Source organism: Dendrobates tinctorius, unplaced genomic scaffold (assembly GCF_039654945.1).
Source record: "Dendrobates tinctorius isolate UK_male_01 unplaced genomic scaffold, ASM3965494v1 ptg000073l, whole genome shotgun sequence".
Classification (NCBI taxonomy): Eukaryota; Metazoa; Chordata; class Amphibia; order Anura; family Dendrobatidae; genus Dendrobates; species Dendrobates tinctorius.
The window spans coordinates 35,333,652-35,350,664 of record NW_027361741.1 but is presented as its reverse complement, the minus strand read 5'-3'; the positions used below and the strand labels follow the sequence as shown (position 1 = coordinate 35,350,664).

The following is a 17,013-nucleotide window of genomic DNA, read 5'->3' as shown; positions in this document are numbered from 1 at the left end:
TAGCAGGAGAGTCCAGTTATCCAGACTAATACCATGCAGTACAGTCAAGCCATAGACCACTCCGAAGCCACCTTCCGACCCGTGTCAGCTTGTCTCGGTGAAAAAAGGATCTTCCAGCTCGTGAGCGTCTCCTCCGCTTGCTTAGGAGAGGAACAGACGACTGTACTTCCGTCATGAGTAATGAAAAGCCTCACAGGATTGAAACCCCACCGATATTTCACGGAGACCTCCCTTAAGGCTCTGCAGACGTGGGCATATTCCCGCCTCTTAGACAGCGTAGCAGCCGACAGATCTGGGAAAACTTGCAATGCCTGAAACTCAGAAGGAAGCTCAGGAGGATTTCTTATTTGTCTCAGAAAGGTCTCTTTAGTAGTATACAGGTGTATCCTTGCAAGAGTGTGCCTGGGGAGAGACGAATCCAAGTGCTTGGGTTTGGGCGTCCTGTGGACCCTGTCAACTAACAGGGCGATGGCAGGACAGCTTGCATATAGTTTTGGAGGAAGGGGGCCAGATCTTTATCTCCTATAGTCTCTGGGATGCCTCTTATGCGAAGATTATTTCTTCTAGATCTGTCCTCCAGATCATGTATTTTATCAAATGCCCCTGCCAATCTACCTTTCATGGCTTGATTCTCATCCACAAGAGCGTTGATAACAGAAACATACTCAGACATCTTGTTTTCTAAGTGGTCTGTACGTACTCCTAAAGAGTTAACTTCTTCTTATCTCCTTTAACATGTCCTGCATGTCCTCCCTTAAAGAAGTGCGTATAGATGCCAGGAAATCCCTCATGTCCCCCCTAGTCATAGGTGCAGAGTTACTGTGATGTGTATCTGCTGAGGTCTCACCTCTCTCTGAGCCGTGGGAGGAACGAGATGATCCTGTGGGAGGGGAAGCTGCTGCCTTTTTCCCTGCTGCATGTGCAGTCTGAGTCCTCAGAAAGAAGTCAGGCAGGCGCGGAGGAGAAGCTTTTCTCTGTGTTCTACCAAGGGTCATCATGTGCCCGGGGGTGTAAGGAAGCCGGCGGTGCACTGCACGGCGGTCGAGGAAGCCGCTGAATGCCGATATGAGCCAATGTAAGTCTGGAGTCACTGGAGCTCTGGAATCACACTCCCTCCATCTTCAGCACGCAGACCTCGCCCCCCTACAAAATATGTTAAAACCAGTGGTGTTGTTCAAAAGTACAACTTGTCCTTCAAAAACAAGCCCTCACATGGCCATATTGAGTATGGATCTAACTACCTTTTAATTTGACCCTGTGATCCCCTGTGTCTATTTCAAAAGAATTATATATATATATATATATATATATATATATATATATATATATATATATAATTTTTTTTTTTTTTTTTTTTGTTGTTGCTGTTCTTGAGTATATATTCTTATTATATGTGGTTTTAATATATTCTATAAAAATACAATTATTTTAATGTGTTTTATACTATTGCCTTGCTGATGTGGCAGTTACTTGTCCTGCCCCTTTTTTTTTCCCCACTTTGGATTGTATATAAACTCCTGCATTACATGCTTGTATCATGCCCTGATGAAGTGAGCTGGGACAGCTCAGGAAACGCATAGGCACCAATAAAGCTCCTTGAATTATACCTACAGCCGCGCAGTGTATCATTGCACCTTATAGCCATCTTCAATTACAACTCTGAGGGGCACAACAGTAGGCATAGTTACGATATATCATTGTGCAGAGAAACATTTCCAGTGGGAGTTTCAATGTGAGATACCATATCTAATATGTTCTTATGTATATGTTTTACAATTATTTTATTTCTATAGGCTCTTGAAGAAGCTTACCGTGTTTTAAAACCAGGAGGAAGATTTTTATGTCTAGAATTCAGCCACGTTAACAATCCAATCCTAGCCCGGTAAGTAATGTATTATTATTTCTTCTTATTATTAGTAACACTAAAAAGCTATAGAAATCAACTTTACTAAAGTAAATAATTTCATTATCAAATTAAGCATTCTACAAAATAATAGTAATCTCCTTTATACTAATTTGAGAGCGGCTGTTTTAGTTAAGCAGCATTTACACTGGTCAATAATTCACCCGATTGTAACGGTAATGACCCATTGTGTAATGTATAAATGTGTCCAAAACATGCTTGTTCATCATGCATGAAATCGTTTCAGAGAGCAAAAAAATTCTTGTTCAACATTAAAAAAATTGTAAATGTACATAGTTTTAACCCTTTTGTCGGTCAAAAACCTTGAAAGAGCAAAATGTAAATTCAAGTCCTAAATAGGGATAATCGTGCTCCAAAATAATAAATAGTTCAGTAGCAGTTGGAGCATTGGAACAAATATATATTTGTGATTATGGAAAAAATGTTTGCCATACTAATTTAATGGTAATTTCTTTGTTCAACATCAGTGGAAATGTACAATACTTATGAATGCATCATTTATAAAATTGGAATGCTATACACCAGATTATCTGAACACACTATTCAGTCTTATATAAGCAAATGCCGAATGAAGAGATCCAGAGGATAATGGAATTAAAAATACACTGCTTTATTAAATATTTCAATCATAAAACGGAATATTAAAACAAGCTATAAGAACGCCCTAACTAAAATAATTTTCCCCGATAAACAGACATTATCAAGTAAATACGGGCTAACTGCATACATAGCCATATATAGGTAAATGGGTAAATAATATATGTTCTCAGAAATATCCTGCAGAAAGCATCTGACAATTGAATATTACAGCGTCCCTCCTCACCCCAACGCACGTTTCGCATCCAGCTTCTTCCAGGGGCGTCCCTCCTCACCCCAACGCACGCCCCCGGAAGAAGCTGGATGCGAAACGTGCTTTGAGGTGAGGAGGGAAGCTGTGGTATTCAATTGGCAGCCACTTTCTGCAGGATATTTCTGGTAACAGATATTATTTACCCATTTACCTTTATATGGCTATGTATGCAGTTAGCCCGTATTTTCTTGATGATGTCTGTTTATCGGGAAAAAAAAATGTCGTATTGATTAATGTTTAGTACAGGCAGCCATCTTTTGTATTATATGATTTTGGGGTATACGTACATATTTAGATGTTTAGTTTCTATCTTAACGCAATCTGATAGATGCTATTGCGCAGGTGCCAGCGCCATATTGGTAGCGAGTAAAAAAAATAATTAGGCTTCATCAAGATGGTGCTTGCGCAGTAGCATCGTTCTGAAAGATGCCGCTGGTGCCATTTTGCTAGCAAAATAAAAATTAGATGACACCTACGGCACCTGCACAGTAGAATCGTTCCGATAGCTGCTACTGCGCAGGCGTCTTGATGGAACCATTTTGATTAAGTTTTTAAGTTTTTTTTTTTTTTTTTTTTTTTTCTTTTCAAACAAAACTATATAATTAAATAAAACGAAAACGGGCATTTTATCCACCTTTATCATGCTACAGCGTAGGCATCGGTGCCTGCCTGAAGAAATGTGAATTTTTTTTTTTTCAAATCATAATATATGCAGTAGGTAAAATAGGAGGCAGGTCACTGAGGAATTAGTCTCCTGTCGTCATAAGCCAAAAGTATAAATAGCTAAGCAGAGAACCACATGAAGTTTCCTCACAGGCCGCCCCTACACGGGAATCTCATTAACTGAAAATAAAGATTAAACAACAACCACAAGACGGATTTCATCAATCCATGTATCACTTTAATCAGTATAACAGCGCCAACCTGACAGTGTCTGTAGGTTACTGTGCACAACCCTGACAGGTTCCATTTAAGGAAGAGAGTTGCATACAAAGTATACAGTATGTACATTAGTAATTAGGGTAATGAATTACCTGTGGTTGTCAATGTATTCTGGAGGAGGCAGATGTTCAGCAGATGTGTGCGCACTGACCAAAGTAAACATTGTGCACCCATGCTGGACGCCGGCGCCTGCGTCCCAGCATCTGAAAGTGATGTCAAGGCCACAGGAGTGTCTGTTACCAGGGAGGAGATTCTGTCCCGGTTAGCTCCTGGCAACAAAAGCACTTCTCACGTTAGCATGTGTATGCGTTAGCATGTGAGGCGATTGAGTAAATAAGTGTCACGGCCATGGGAATATCCATCGCCATGGACGCGATACACAGATCCATTAGGCTCCTATCAGCGAACATGTGCCTCTCACTAATATGAGAGGTGCTTAGGTAAATAGACACTCACAGGGTGCGTGTAATTACTAGCACCCTGTATCCGTGAAGATCACCTATATGCATCAAATCCTGACTGCATAAGATGTGCAGACTAGGAAAGGTGGCGAACCTTCTAACAGATAGCAAAGTCAAACTGTTACCCTGAAAAATCACCCAATATAGCATCATGTAAAGAGTTTAATCAGAGTGAAATAATTGAGTACGATACTCAACTGAGTTTTTATGTTGCAACATAAATTATTTTATAGATGGCACTAGCAGGACGGTCCAGTTATCATCATCTAAACAACAACGTAATTTTTGAAAATATTTGCTGGTATTTCTTCAGTTCCAACTTCTCCTCAAGGGGCAATCTTTCTGGCTGGATGATCAGCTTACATCTGCTCGTCGCGCGCACAGGCTCTACCATCTGCACGTCGCGCACACTGGCCCTGCTATATACAGTGGGGAAAAAAAGTATTTATTCAGCCACCAATTGTGCAAGTTCTCCCGCTTAAAAAGATGAGGCCTGTAATTGACATCATAGGTAGACCACAAATATGAGAGTCAAAATGAGAAAACAAATCCAGAAAATCACCTTGTCTGATTTGGCAAGATTTATTTTGCATATTAAGGTGGAACGTAAGTATTTGGTAATTAACAAAAGTTCGTCTCAATATTTTGTTACATATCCTTTGTTTGCAATGACAGAGGTCAAACGTTTTCTGTAAGTCTTGTCGCAGGGCTAAGAGTCGGGTAATCGATGGGCGATATGTGTCTCATAAATGGCTTGTCTCCATAATGTAAGGCATAACAAATATTGCTGTATTATTATTATTTTGAAGGACCTGTGGTGAGGTCACAGTCATGTTACCAGTCAGCTGCTGGGTTCGTGGGTGTGGCTACACCCTTATAATGTGGCCTGCTCTTGAACCAGGCAGCTGTATGTGAGGAGGGTATACACCTCCTGTGTGCGCTGAGGCTCGCGGACTGAGCCTGAAGGAAAGGACATTTTGATGTTATTTTGTCACCTGAACTGAAGGCTGTTTATTTTGGTGACATGCTGTTTGGTTTATGATGTAATAAACCGCATGAACTTTAAGGGATCCTGCATCCTGACTGTCTCCCGACGCACCTAAGCGAGTAGAATCCCTACAGTCTTCACACGGTTGGCACACACACTGGTGGTATGTTGCCCCATTCCTCCATGCAGATCTCTTCTAAAGCAGTGATGTTTTGGGCCTGTCGCTGGGCAACACCGACTTTCAAATCCCTCCAAAGGTTTTCTGTGGGGTTGAGATTTGGAGACTGGCTAGGCCACTCCAGGACCTTCATATACTTCGTACGAAGCCACTCCTTCGTTGCCCTGGTGGTGTGCTTGGGATCATTATCGTGCTGAAAGACCCATCCACGTTTCGTCTTCAATGCCCTTGCTGAAGGAAGGAGGTTTGCACTCAAGATCCATGGCCCCATTCATTCTTTCATGTACACGGATCAGTCGTTCTTCTCCCTTTGCAGAGAAACAGCCCTAAAGCATGATGTTGCCACTCCCATGCTTTACAGTAGGTATGGTGTTGTTTGGATGCAACTCGGCATTCTGTCTCCTCCAAACACGACGAGTTTTGTTTCTACCAAACAGTTTGACTTTGGTTTCATCAGACCATATGACATTCTCCCAATACTCTTCTGGATAATCCAAATGCTCTCTAGCAAACTTCAGACGGTCACGGACATGTACTGGCTTAAGCAGGGGGGATAGTCTGGCACTGCAGGGTCTGAGTCCCTGGCAGTGTAGTGTGTTACTGATGGTAGCCTTTATCACGGTACCAGCTCTATGCAGGTCATTCCCCTGTGGTGTTCTGGGATTTTTGTTCAACGTTCTTGTGATCGTTTTGACCCCACGGGGTGAGATCTTGCGTGGAGCCCCAGATCGATGGAGATTATCAGTGGTCTTGTATGTCTGCCATTTTCTTATTATTGCTCCCACAGTTGATTTCATCATACCAAGCTGCTTGCCTATTGCAGATTCAGTCTTCCCAGCCTGGTGCAGGACTACAATTTTGTTTCTGGTGTCCGTCGACAGCTCTTTGGTCTTCACCATAGTGGAGTTTGGAGTGTGACTGTTTGAGGTTGTGGACAGGTGTCTTTTATACTGATAACAAGTTCAAATAGGTGCCATTACTACAGGTAATTAGTGGAAGACAGAGGAGCCTCTTGAAGTTGTTACAGGTCTGTGAGAGCCAGAAATCTTGCATGTTTTTAGGTGACCAAATACTTATTTTCCTCCATAATTAGCAAAATAAATCTTGCCAAATCAGACAAGGTGATTTTCTGGATTTGTTTTTTTCCTTTTGACTCAGGGTATGTGCACACGCTGCAGATTCTGCTGTGGATCCGCAGCGGATTGGCCTCTGCGGATCCGCTGCAAAACAGCAAGCAATGTACAGTATAATGTTAATCAATGGGTTTTAGAAACCGCAGTGCACATGCTGCGGATTTTTCCACGCGGATTTGCTGCAGTTTTAAATCTGCAGCATGTCAATTCTTTGTGCGGATTCCACAGCGGTTTGACACCTGTTACATTGTCCAGGTGTCAAACCGCAGGGGAAAACCGCTGGCAAATCTTCAGGAAAACCGCAGGTCACTTTACACTGCATGTCTCAGTTCAGTGGATACTGTGTCTGGAGGCACGTCCTGCCCCATCTACTGGCTAACACAAGGCTGTGGGACGGATCTCCCCAGTGAACAGCATTCGGGCATATTTTGCCCCATCTACTGGCTTCTATAAGCATACTACAACAGGCAGTGGGACGGACCACCCCAATTAAGAGCACATGAATTTTCACAATAGATTTATTACCTATTACCACGTATTTGGTACAGTACGTAACTGAAGAAGGTCAAAATTTGACCGAAACATTTTTTTACGTACTACAATGAATATTCTTCTGAATATCCTAAAGTTGAGTGCTAGGTTTATAACTTATAACTACTTGGTTTGGGAACCTAACCTTTAGCACCATTACTTAAGTTGTGCTCACGGTGTTTTTCCTTCATGGAATAGTTATTGACATCACCATTGATACACCTTACCACCACCCCAGGGACAAGCACATGCAGAAGTTTGGCCCTTTGCTGGGTCACCAAACTCACTGAAACTTGAAATTCTGTCATTTGGACACCGTTCCAGTCTCCCGGTATGCGTGAGGCCCCTCACCAGGATGAGGAACATCACTGCAGGAAGAGTAGGAGGCCTATGCTGCAGTCCATTGGTTCTGGCATTTTGGTCAGTTCTGCCATCTCTCTTCCAAGGTGTTATGTGAATCTTACCCCTGACATTCTGGACCCTGGTTTTACTCTGCAAAAATCCACTTCAAGTGACAGCTCCCTGCTCTTCCGAACCTCACCGACAACAACATGACACGGCAGCAATGTCAAATTCCGGTAGGGCAGCTCCTCCATGACTTACAACTGTTTTTGCAATTCTGTACCTGCCTTTACCCAGGACTCTGTATCTGTCTGTCTCTCTCATTCCCCAAAAGTTAACATGATGTACTGCTGAGCTGGCAGAACAGGGAATTTATATCTCCATTGCTGCCCCATTCATGCTATGTGGCTGCAGAAAAAAAAAAACACTTTCAGAAGATGCAGAGTAAATGATGAAAACATGTACCATTATATAAAAAAAATCTATATTTGTTGCAACAATCCTTTGGCTTGAAAACGGCATCAATTCTTGTAGGTATACTTGCACACAAATTTTTAAGGAACTTCGGAGGAATATTGTGCCAAACATCTTGGAGGATTAACCACAGATATTATGTGGGATTTGGGCATAGGCCTGATGCAGACATCCGTCTTTTTTGACTGATACAACATGTGCCCATTATAATGTATGGTGCTATTCACATATTTGTTTTTTTCATGGACTCGGTGTCTGGTATAATGGATGAAAAGTGACAATACAGGTCTATGATCCCATGAAAAACAAGTACAGCTAATGTATAGCTCCCAGGTACTGTTTAAATTAGGACTTCTGAATGAGGCATTCCACAAATTTTTCTATGTCTGTATTTAAACCCAGTGTGGTGCAGGGATAGCACACGTATGCAGTGAGGAAGCAGTGACCCACAAAGTTTTGTTAATGTGTTACTTCACAGCATTAAAGTCCAATTCGCACAAGTGCATATCATCTCAGTGTTCGCTTCACACAAATGCATAAACACGCTGGACCTCCCTTTCTCCAGTAACCATGGGCGATTGCAGTGCCATAGTAAAGTCTCTTTATGCACAGCTTTACTCATTTACTTTGCAGTCACTACACACGCCAGTCCTCCTTCGGGCAAAGGACAGGCTACCTCCGGTTCACCTCCGGGCACAAAACCTTTCCACATACGAGACCAGTTACCATGGGTGATCGCACCGCTGTGTTAATGTCTTTTTTACTTACACAGCCATACACAGTACTTGATATACTCCGGGCCGCAGCCGGGCACTGTATCCACCTGTTTGCAGCCGTTACGCATGCCAGTCCTCCTTTGACCAGTTACCGTGGACGGCAGCACCACTGTGTACGCTGTGGGTGCTAGGCCTATTGGCTCCGCTTTGTCCTGTGTTGCATCACACATGCTGTGCTTTGCAACCCTAACTGCTCTGCACAGTAGCAAGCACCAACTCACTCTGGCCCTGACACTGGACGTGACACTGACACACCCATACCCTTTCCTGAAGGGCTTTTAACAAAGGAACCTGTGGCCTCAAGCTACATGGAAAACCCGGCGTGGAATTAAACGGACTGCACAACGATCATCCTGCAGTATGTTTCAAAGCACTACAACCAGAGCAGGTTTTCCCTACATCTGCCATGAACACTAGCATGTCCAAGAGAACACTTATTTTATTTTAGTCTGCATTGCAGTCACAGCTACGCCTTTGACTGCCATGCACTCGTATGGCCTTACTGCGCCTCCGTGCACATCCTGGGGAGAACACCCAGCAACGCCTACCTGTGACATCAGTCACTGCTTCACCATTGCAGTCATAGCTATGCCTGCGACTGCAGTGCCCCCTCATGACCTCCATACGCCTCCTTGCTTTTCCTGGGGAGAACACACAGTGACCCCCTACCTGTGACACGGGCACTGCCTCACAACAGGCAGACTCGACGCTGAGATCGGTGCTCTGGGGGCCATACAGTCACTTCCAGAACTCTTTGTTCTTATTTACTGTCACTGAGCATAGTTCTTAAAGGGGGTGTCCACTACTGGACAATCCCTGCTTAATCAATTTTAAGATCTCTAGTAAAAACAAAAAGCAACATATACGCATCCTGCAGATGTGCTGACATCGCTGGAGCAGCAACTATACATGGGGTGAGTAAATGCCTTTTCTAGAGAGTCACGTGATGTGTAATTTACAAGCTGCAGCTAATGAGCGTCGATATACCATAAGGACATCCACTCTTTCGGAATAGTAAAGACTGCAGTTGATCTATGCCTGCTCATTGGCTGTGGCTTGTACATGACAGAAGTCATGTTTCTCTCTATAAACGGCGGTATCAACATCACAAGAACAGTGCCACTGCATAAGGTAAATATACACTATTTTAATTGTGGTCCTCAATTGATTAAGCCTGGCTTGTCCAGTAGTGGACAGCCACCTTAATAACGTTGGCTGTGTGTTTGGGGTCATTGACCTGCTGCAGAATAAATTTGGAGCCCATCACTTATATATTAGCCCCATTTACGTGCTGCTCCTTTCCTCTGGAATGCTCTACCCCTAGAAATTAGGACTAACCACAATTTGCATAGTTTTAGGCGCTCCCTCAAAACACATTTGTTCAGAGCGGCTTATCACGTTCACTAATCAAAGTCATTCTATGTATAAGTGCCCATTCACTATCTCCATCCATCCCTCACTCCCTCAAGATGGCTGGACCTTCATTGTAAATACACCATTGTAAATACACACCTGTACTCTGTATCTCCCTCACCTCATTGTAGATTGTAAGCTCTCACGAGCAGGGTCGTCTTATTTCGTCTTATTTTGCTTTAATTATTGTATTGTTAGCGTTGTTACTTATGACTTGTGTTTTGAAACTGTTAAACTGTAAAGTGCTGCGGATTATGTTGGCGCTATATAAATAAAGATTATTATTTATTATTTACAAGAGATTTTCAGCCTCCTGCATGCATAGCAGACTGACTGTGTCTCTGAGGAACCATCGGCTGCTGTTCGATACTGACAACCAGAGATCACATGTTCACTGGATCCTGGGGAAGCAAGGACAGTGCGACTACTTCCTGATTTATATACACAAGCGTTGGTTCAGTGCCTGTTTGCAGAAATCGAGAAGGTAAACGTGGTAATAAACCATGTTTATCATCTTTATGGGAAGTCTGGCTGTGACTGACAGCCAGCTCTCCAGCCCCACAGCTGCACGACCTTGTGTAAAATGCTTAGACTGAGTTGTCGGGTAATGTGTCTTTGGGCTGTCCAGAAGTAGTTAAAAGGGTTGTCTTGTCCAGGCTTGGGGTTCAAGTCTTCAATCCCTCTATGATTGAAGACTTATAAATTCTTACAGTATGCGCTGTCAGTATTCTCCAGTGCCAGCAGGCATATGGCCAAAAGTATGTCATTTGCATACACGCGGTTATTTACCGACTAGACGTACGCGGCCCCACTCAATACAAGCAACTTGGGAGAGGCATAAAACGTCTAGTCAGAATGTGGCCGGAAGTGTGGAAATCACATATTTGCAGTCATGCGCCCACCCGCTACCGGAAGCAGAGAATCGTGCATGTGTTAAGAACTCCGAAGCATAAAGTCACAGAGTGAATGCAGACTTGAACACCAAGATAACCAGTCTAAGCCCTGTCTTCAGCATAAAGAAGAACACAGAGTTCTGGAATTGACTATATTGCTTCTGTAGAGAAGAAAAGAAACATTAGGGATTTTTTTATTAAAACTATTTTAGAAAAGCAATTTATTTATTTATTTTTTTTTACATTAAATAGACATTTAGGATTAAATATAACTTTGGTTTTGGAGCAGTCCTTTAACGCTGGAATTATTGTATCCATCATTAAACACTGTTTATTGAACAGATTCTCCCGTTCAAGCACAAGCCATCACTCAAAACACATATTCTGTTGGCACACACAGATACAGTGTGCTCCAGTCCAGGACACATGCCACCTACTACAGATGCTCAGAACTTTTTTTTTTTTTTGCCAACACCCACAGATTGGCAGCGAATGTGACTACAGCCACAGTTTTACAAAGACACTGCAATCCCCTACCAGACTGAACGTCAGTGACAGCATTTGATTTCGTGTTTTATACCTCTCAAGTATTTGCCTATGTTTTGCTAAGTTTTAAACAATTTTACGGTAATATAATAAACTTGGCACCCAATTTGAATGTTCAAAGAATTTAATTCATTCCACAGTTTAGTACATCAGTTACACAAATGTTTCGGTCATATCCTGACCTTCCTTAGCGTACCGACTGCTCGTGTGAGGCCACTGATGTATAAGGGAAGACTGTAATGAAATCCCTGCTGCCATGTGGTACCTAAATGTCACTTATAAGTGAGGACAGCCAAAATATAATGAGGTTGAGTCTGGCCGGTATCCACCGGAAATCTGGTGAGTGGCCAGACAATAGTGTTCTAACTTTCACTTATAGATTGATGTAGCCAAATGTAAAGTGATGGAGCTGGAGTAGACCCGGTGTCCACCGGAAGTCTTATGTAAAATGACACACAATGGCGTCCTTGTGTGATGGCCACTCACCAGATTTCCGGTGGACACCGGTCAGACTCAACCTCATTATATTTTGGCTGTCCCCACTTATAAGTGACATTTAGGTACTACACGGCAGCAGGGATTACATTAGTCTTCCCTTATACATCAGTGTCCTCACACGAGCAGTCGGTACGCTGAGGAAGGTCAGGATATGACCGAAACGTTTGTGTAACTGATGTACTAAACTGTGGAATGCATTAAATTCTTTCAACTTTCAAGTTGAGTGCCAAGTTTATTATCTTTCTGATTTGGGACCCTACTTGTGCACCCACACGGTAGTGCCACGTTTTCTGTTATCACTTTAAACAATTTTACGGCTGTTCCCCAGTAAACAACCTATAACTAGATGATTCCTTGAGAACGTGCTTACGAATGGGGGTATTTCCAACAGTCCTTTTCTTTAACTAGTACAATGTTTAGACAACCAGTTTACTTTTGTATGTGATCCCATATACAAAGACTCCATTTTTATACATAGATATATTTGTATGGTACACATTTAGGGTTCACATTGCATACTTGGTGCCTGCAGTAAACGAAAAGTTTTTTGTGACTGTTCATCTTGTGAAATGATTTTTTTTTTCCTAATAACTTCAACTTCCAAAAACTGATTACTGATGAGTTCTTATTTTAGGAGAAATCCAGCTTATCCAAAAGTGCATATGGGACCTGATTCTACATAAAGTAATACATTCAATATATTCTCTTTTTCTTGGCAGTCTTTATGACTTGTATAGTTTCCAGGTTATTCCAGTTCTTGGGGAGGTCATTGCTGGAGACTGGAAGTCTTACCAATACCTAGTGGAGAGCATCCGGCGCTTTCCTCCTCAGGTAAGTCATAAAAAACATGTCAATCCATACATCTCTTCCCTTAGACAACATGCATTGCTATCAGGCGTAAATGTAGCCACATATACTGGTTCCTGACCACTTTGCCCTTAATCTACAGCCCAGGAGATAACCAGCCTTACAGGGCTTTCTCGTATGTAACTACAGCACCCCCACGATCACTGGAATGGGGCTTCCAAGCACCAGTTCCATTGGTGTTTGAATGGCGCTGTGATTACACATGTGCATTAATAGTCTGAGACTGAAGGGAGAACGCAGAATACAGTGATTTCCCTATTGATTTCAGCCCCTTTGGTCACCTCTCCATTGAAACTGCCCTGGAACAAAAGCTTGGGATCCCCATTCTCTTCCTGTGATCAAACATTTTTCACTTATCCTGTGGATTTGCTGATGCTGAGTCTAATAACGGGTGATTTTATGGAAACTACAGCATGGCTTCCTATGCTAGAATCAGGTGTCACTATTGTTATTTTGTCCTCTAATAAGACCGCATAAACCTGGTGACTGATTTATAGTGTCAAAACTAACATAAGCATTCCTTCTTTTTCATTTTAGGATGAGTTTAAAGAAATGATTGAAGATGCAGGCTTTTTCTCGGTCACCTATCACAACTTGACATCTGGTGTTGTGGCGGTGCACTCAGGTTTTAAATTATGATTCGGTTTAGATACGGATACTGTAATCTTGTAATGCAACTTACTGGGACAATGCGTTAAGTCCGATATGACATAATTTGTTTCTGAAAAAAATGTGTTATGTAAATTATTTTTTTATTAAAAAGTTTACTGCTTTAAATGTTTCTGTAATAAATGAAGAGGGGAAAATAATAATTCTATGAAATGGTGAAAATCAAGGCCACTTCTTGGCCACCTTACTTATATGAATGGATCATGGTCAGGTGTTGTTTTATTGTACTTCCGTGTATCATATGTATTTGCACTCTCTACACATGTACAGAATACTGAAATTAATGGTATTCTAAAATAACAAAAAATGCTTAGAAGCTGTGATATGTATCTCATCTGCAGGAGGTCTCTGTATACAGATTGCAGTGACTTAGTGGACTGCTAACAAATTCTGGTTATTGGTGATCTGTTTATTGGGACAGCAGGGAAGACATAGATAATTTGCTTCCCCATTATAAAAAATTATTCTTAAATGGAAAAAAAAATAGTAAGATGGGAAAAAAATGATGTCCAGCAAAAAAAAAAAAAAAAAAAATGGGTGGAAACTAAAGTTAAAAACAATGTGTCTTTTCGAATTTACCTCTTAGTCTCCACCTTCTGGATTCTATATTCTAGACATCAAAGTCCAAAACGTCCCCAGTCACGAAAATGTTGTTCCAGATTCCGTTAGCGTATTAGAGTCTGAAATGTATTTGAATGGGAACTGTAGAGGTTAGTGCAGGTGTCTTTAGACGGCAGCGTACCCGCCAAGATTTGCTTCAGGAAAATGCCAACATTGTTTTTCCCGAGGCGTCTTTTCAGCTGCTTTTCTGTGAACAGCTTCTGAGCAGAAGCCGCCTGAATAATGGGCTGGTCACATTTTTAAAGATGTGATTTAAAAGAACTGAAGTGGTTAAAAAAATCGCTTAGAAAGACAACATTTTTAGCTCAGCAAGTTATGTTAAAAGAAACACACAAACAACTGAAATACACTAAAAAGTCAAAAATGTTCTCAGGAGTCAAGAAGAAAATGGTTTAAAAAAAGACTCTTTAGGCGTATTAAAAAAAAACCTCCAGAGAGGAAGGAGTGATTACTGAAGCGTTATCTGAGTTTTTGACTGCAGGAAAAAGACACTGCGTGAGCATGCTCTTAACCATTTTTAACTCTGCATTTACTATGCACTTTGTACTGTTTCGGGTCAATATGACCCGACCTATTAAAATGTTGATTTTAGCTACTGTAAGTGTTTTATTTGAATACCCATTTCATTATTAAACTGTATGTGAACATGGTTGATCATAAACAAATGAAAAATGAAATTAAAGCTTATTTTTTTTCAGAAAAAGTTACAAGGACTGTTTGCAATTATGTTCGCTTTATAGCATTCGGCACACAAATAACAAACATGCTTTAGATTTCTATTACTGTAACATGTAATCTAACTAAATATAACTTTGTTTTAACATATTTTATAAAACAACAAATGAAAAATAATTTAGACTTCATTTCTTTCACTTTTTTTTTTTTATCTCTAAAAAGGTTGAACAGGTTCATGCATTTTTACATTGAACACAATAATAAAACACATGTCCTTTACATCGATATTTTGCACACCCAGCACATGTCAGATTTGTTTTATTGTCACAAGAAGATGGACAGCAGCTACATCTCTTCCTGTTTTGGCTGGTAGCTGTGCTGGTGGAGGCCGTGGAGTCTCTTGAGCATGCTGCTGGACTCTCTACACAATGGCGGCTGCTCCTTCACTTCTGGGGTTTACTTTTCTGGCTTCAATATACGACCTAAGTAGGGATTTTCCGAATTCTTCATTAAAAACTCTTCTTTTGTGCAGCTTATTTCCGTTCCAATTGAGGTCTATTTCTCGCCATAAAACAAATGCGTTGTATTCCGAAACATCCAGAATGTTGTAAAATATTATCATTGGCCAACGATTAATTTTGCGTTTGCATGTGTATGTTAATATTGCTTGCTTGATCTAGTGTATCAACTGCCCCCTTTGTGGCATTACAATCTAATATCGTGTCCGGCTTTCTGTCTTCTCGATTACTTATTGCATTGTCATGGTGCATCGTGCTCATTAGAATTATATGTTTATTTTTTTGTGGAATGTAAGACACAATTGTTGTATCTCCAGTAAAGTAAAACTATACACATCTCTTTTACTAAGGATACCTTGCGGCAGTTCTGGCTTGTTTTTCCTTACAGTACCCAGCATGGTAAGTTGTCTTTTTTGCAACCTCTGGCCCAGTTGGTAGGATGTGAAAAAGTTGTCACAAGTGACATTTTGTCCTTTTAGTCCATGAGTCAAATTGAGAACAACTCGCATAGCCTGATTTTGTTTGTTCAGCTTTCTCCAGGGTTTCTTCATGTATACACTTGAGCGTTGACAACGTATGGACTTTTGCTGTCACAAAGTGTTCATATCTTGATGCCGTACTTTGCTGGCTTACTCTGTATGTATTGTCTGAAGAACACCTACCTCGGAATGCCACCAGTTCATCGACAGTTACAGCTACATTAGTATTACATAATAGGGGCTAGTTTCTCTTTAGCTCTTCTTTCATTTCGATCTGTTTTATTATCAAACCTCAGTACTCTAGAAATCTCATGAAACCTTTCAAGACACATTGTACCACTAAATATGTGGCAGCCGGTTTCGGAATTCCACAAACTTTGTTGATTCACCATAAGGTTTGTATACTCCTGCTAAAAGAAGTAAACCAATGTAAGCATTTAGAGCTGTCACATCTAATTTGTTCCATTTATCACCATAAACTAGTTGTCCTTCAATGTTTGTGGTTCTCTCACAGAATTGAAAGAGAAATGACTGGATGAGTACTTGCTCACTGATAAGAACAGTAAAACCTCCACCCTTTTGAATAATGAGATGAAGTACACAAGAAAACAAATACATTTTGCAGACATAAATAATTAGTGACCTGTTGAACAGTATAAAATGTTATTGGGTCATATTGACCTGAACAGTACAAGTGTAACAATCAGTGTGTAGCAAAAGGTAGACAAAAAAAACAAGTAAAAATAAAACTCATAGTAAGAACCCCTCAAATGGGGAAAAGTCAATTAATGACTCCTTTAAGATCCACATAATAAATAATCTGCAGGGTCTCAAATTTCATTTCGGGTCATATGGACCCGAACAGAACAGCAGGGTTAAATGGGTTTTCCCAAGAATTGTTAATTAATAGATCTTGGAACAAAAATAAGTTCCACATTTGGATATATTAGCAAAAAAAAAAATGTTAGAATTCTAAACACAATCAATGTGGCCTTCCTATGTATTGTGTAATGGCTGTGTCTGATCATGCTAATAATAGTGGTGTAAAGCATCAAGCTTTAATTCCATCGGCGTCCACAAAAGCTAAAATTGGGATGATCCATTTTTCCTAAGCAAAATCCAAGTGAAGGAAGGTCACTTTACCATCCAATAATGATCAGCTTGTATTATTACATCACAATTACAGAAACGGTAGCAACGTTTCAACCCCTAGTTTAGGTCTGAGTTTTGTTTTA

General features: G+C 41.0%; 1 protein-coding gene across 3 annotated transcripts in view; it reads left to right on the top strand.

The window, feature by feature from the left end:
* Positions 1–14,809, top strand: part of COQ5 (coenzyme Q5, methyltransferase) — a 59,210-nt gene extending 44,401 nt beyond the window's left edge. For all 3 annotated transcript variants that reach the window (XM_073582759.1, XM_073582757.1, XM_073582758.1), the window contains 3 exons: positions 1,794–1,882; positions 12,669–12,780; positions 13,354–14,809. In XM_073582759.1, coding sequence (XP_073438860.1) covers positions 1,794–1,882; positions 12,669–12,780; positions 13,354–13,455 — 303 coding nt within the window. In that variant the 3' untranslated portion in view covers positions 13,456–14,809. The remainder of the gene's footprint in view (positions 1–1,793; positions 1,883–12,668; positions 12,781–13,353) is intronic.
* The last annotated feature ends 2,204 nt before the right edge of the window (positions 14,810–17,013 follow it).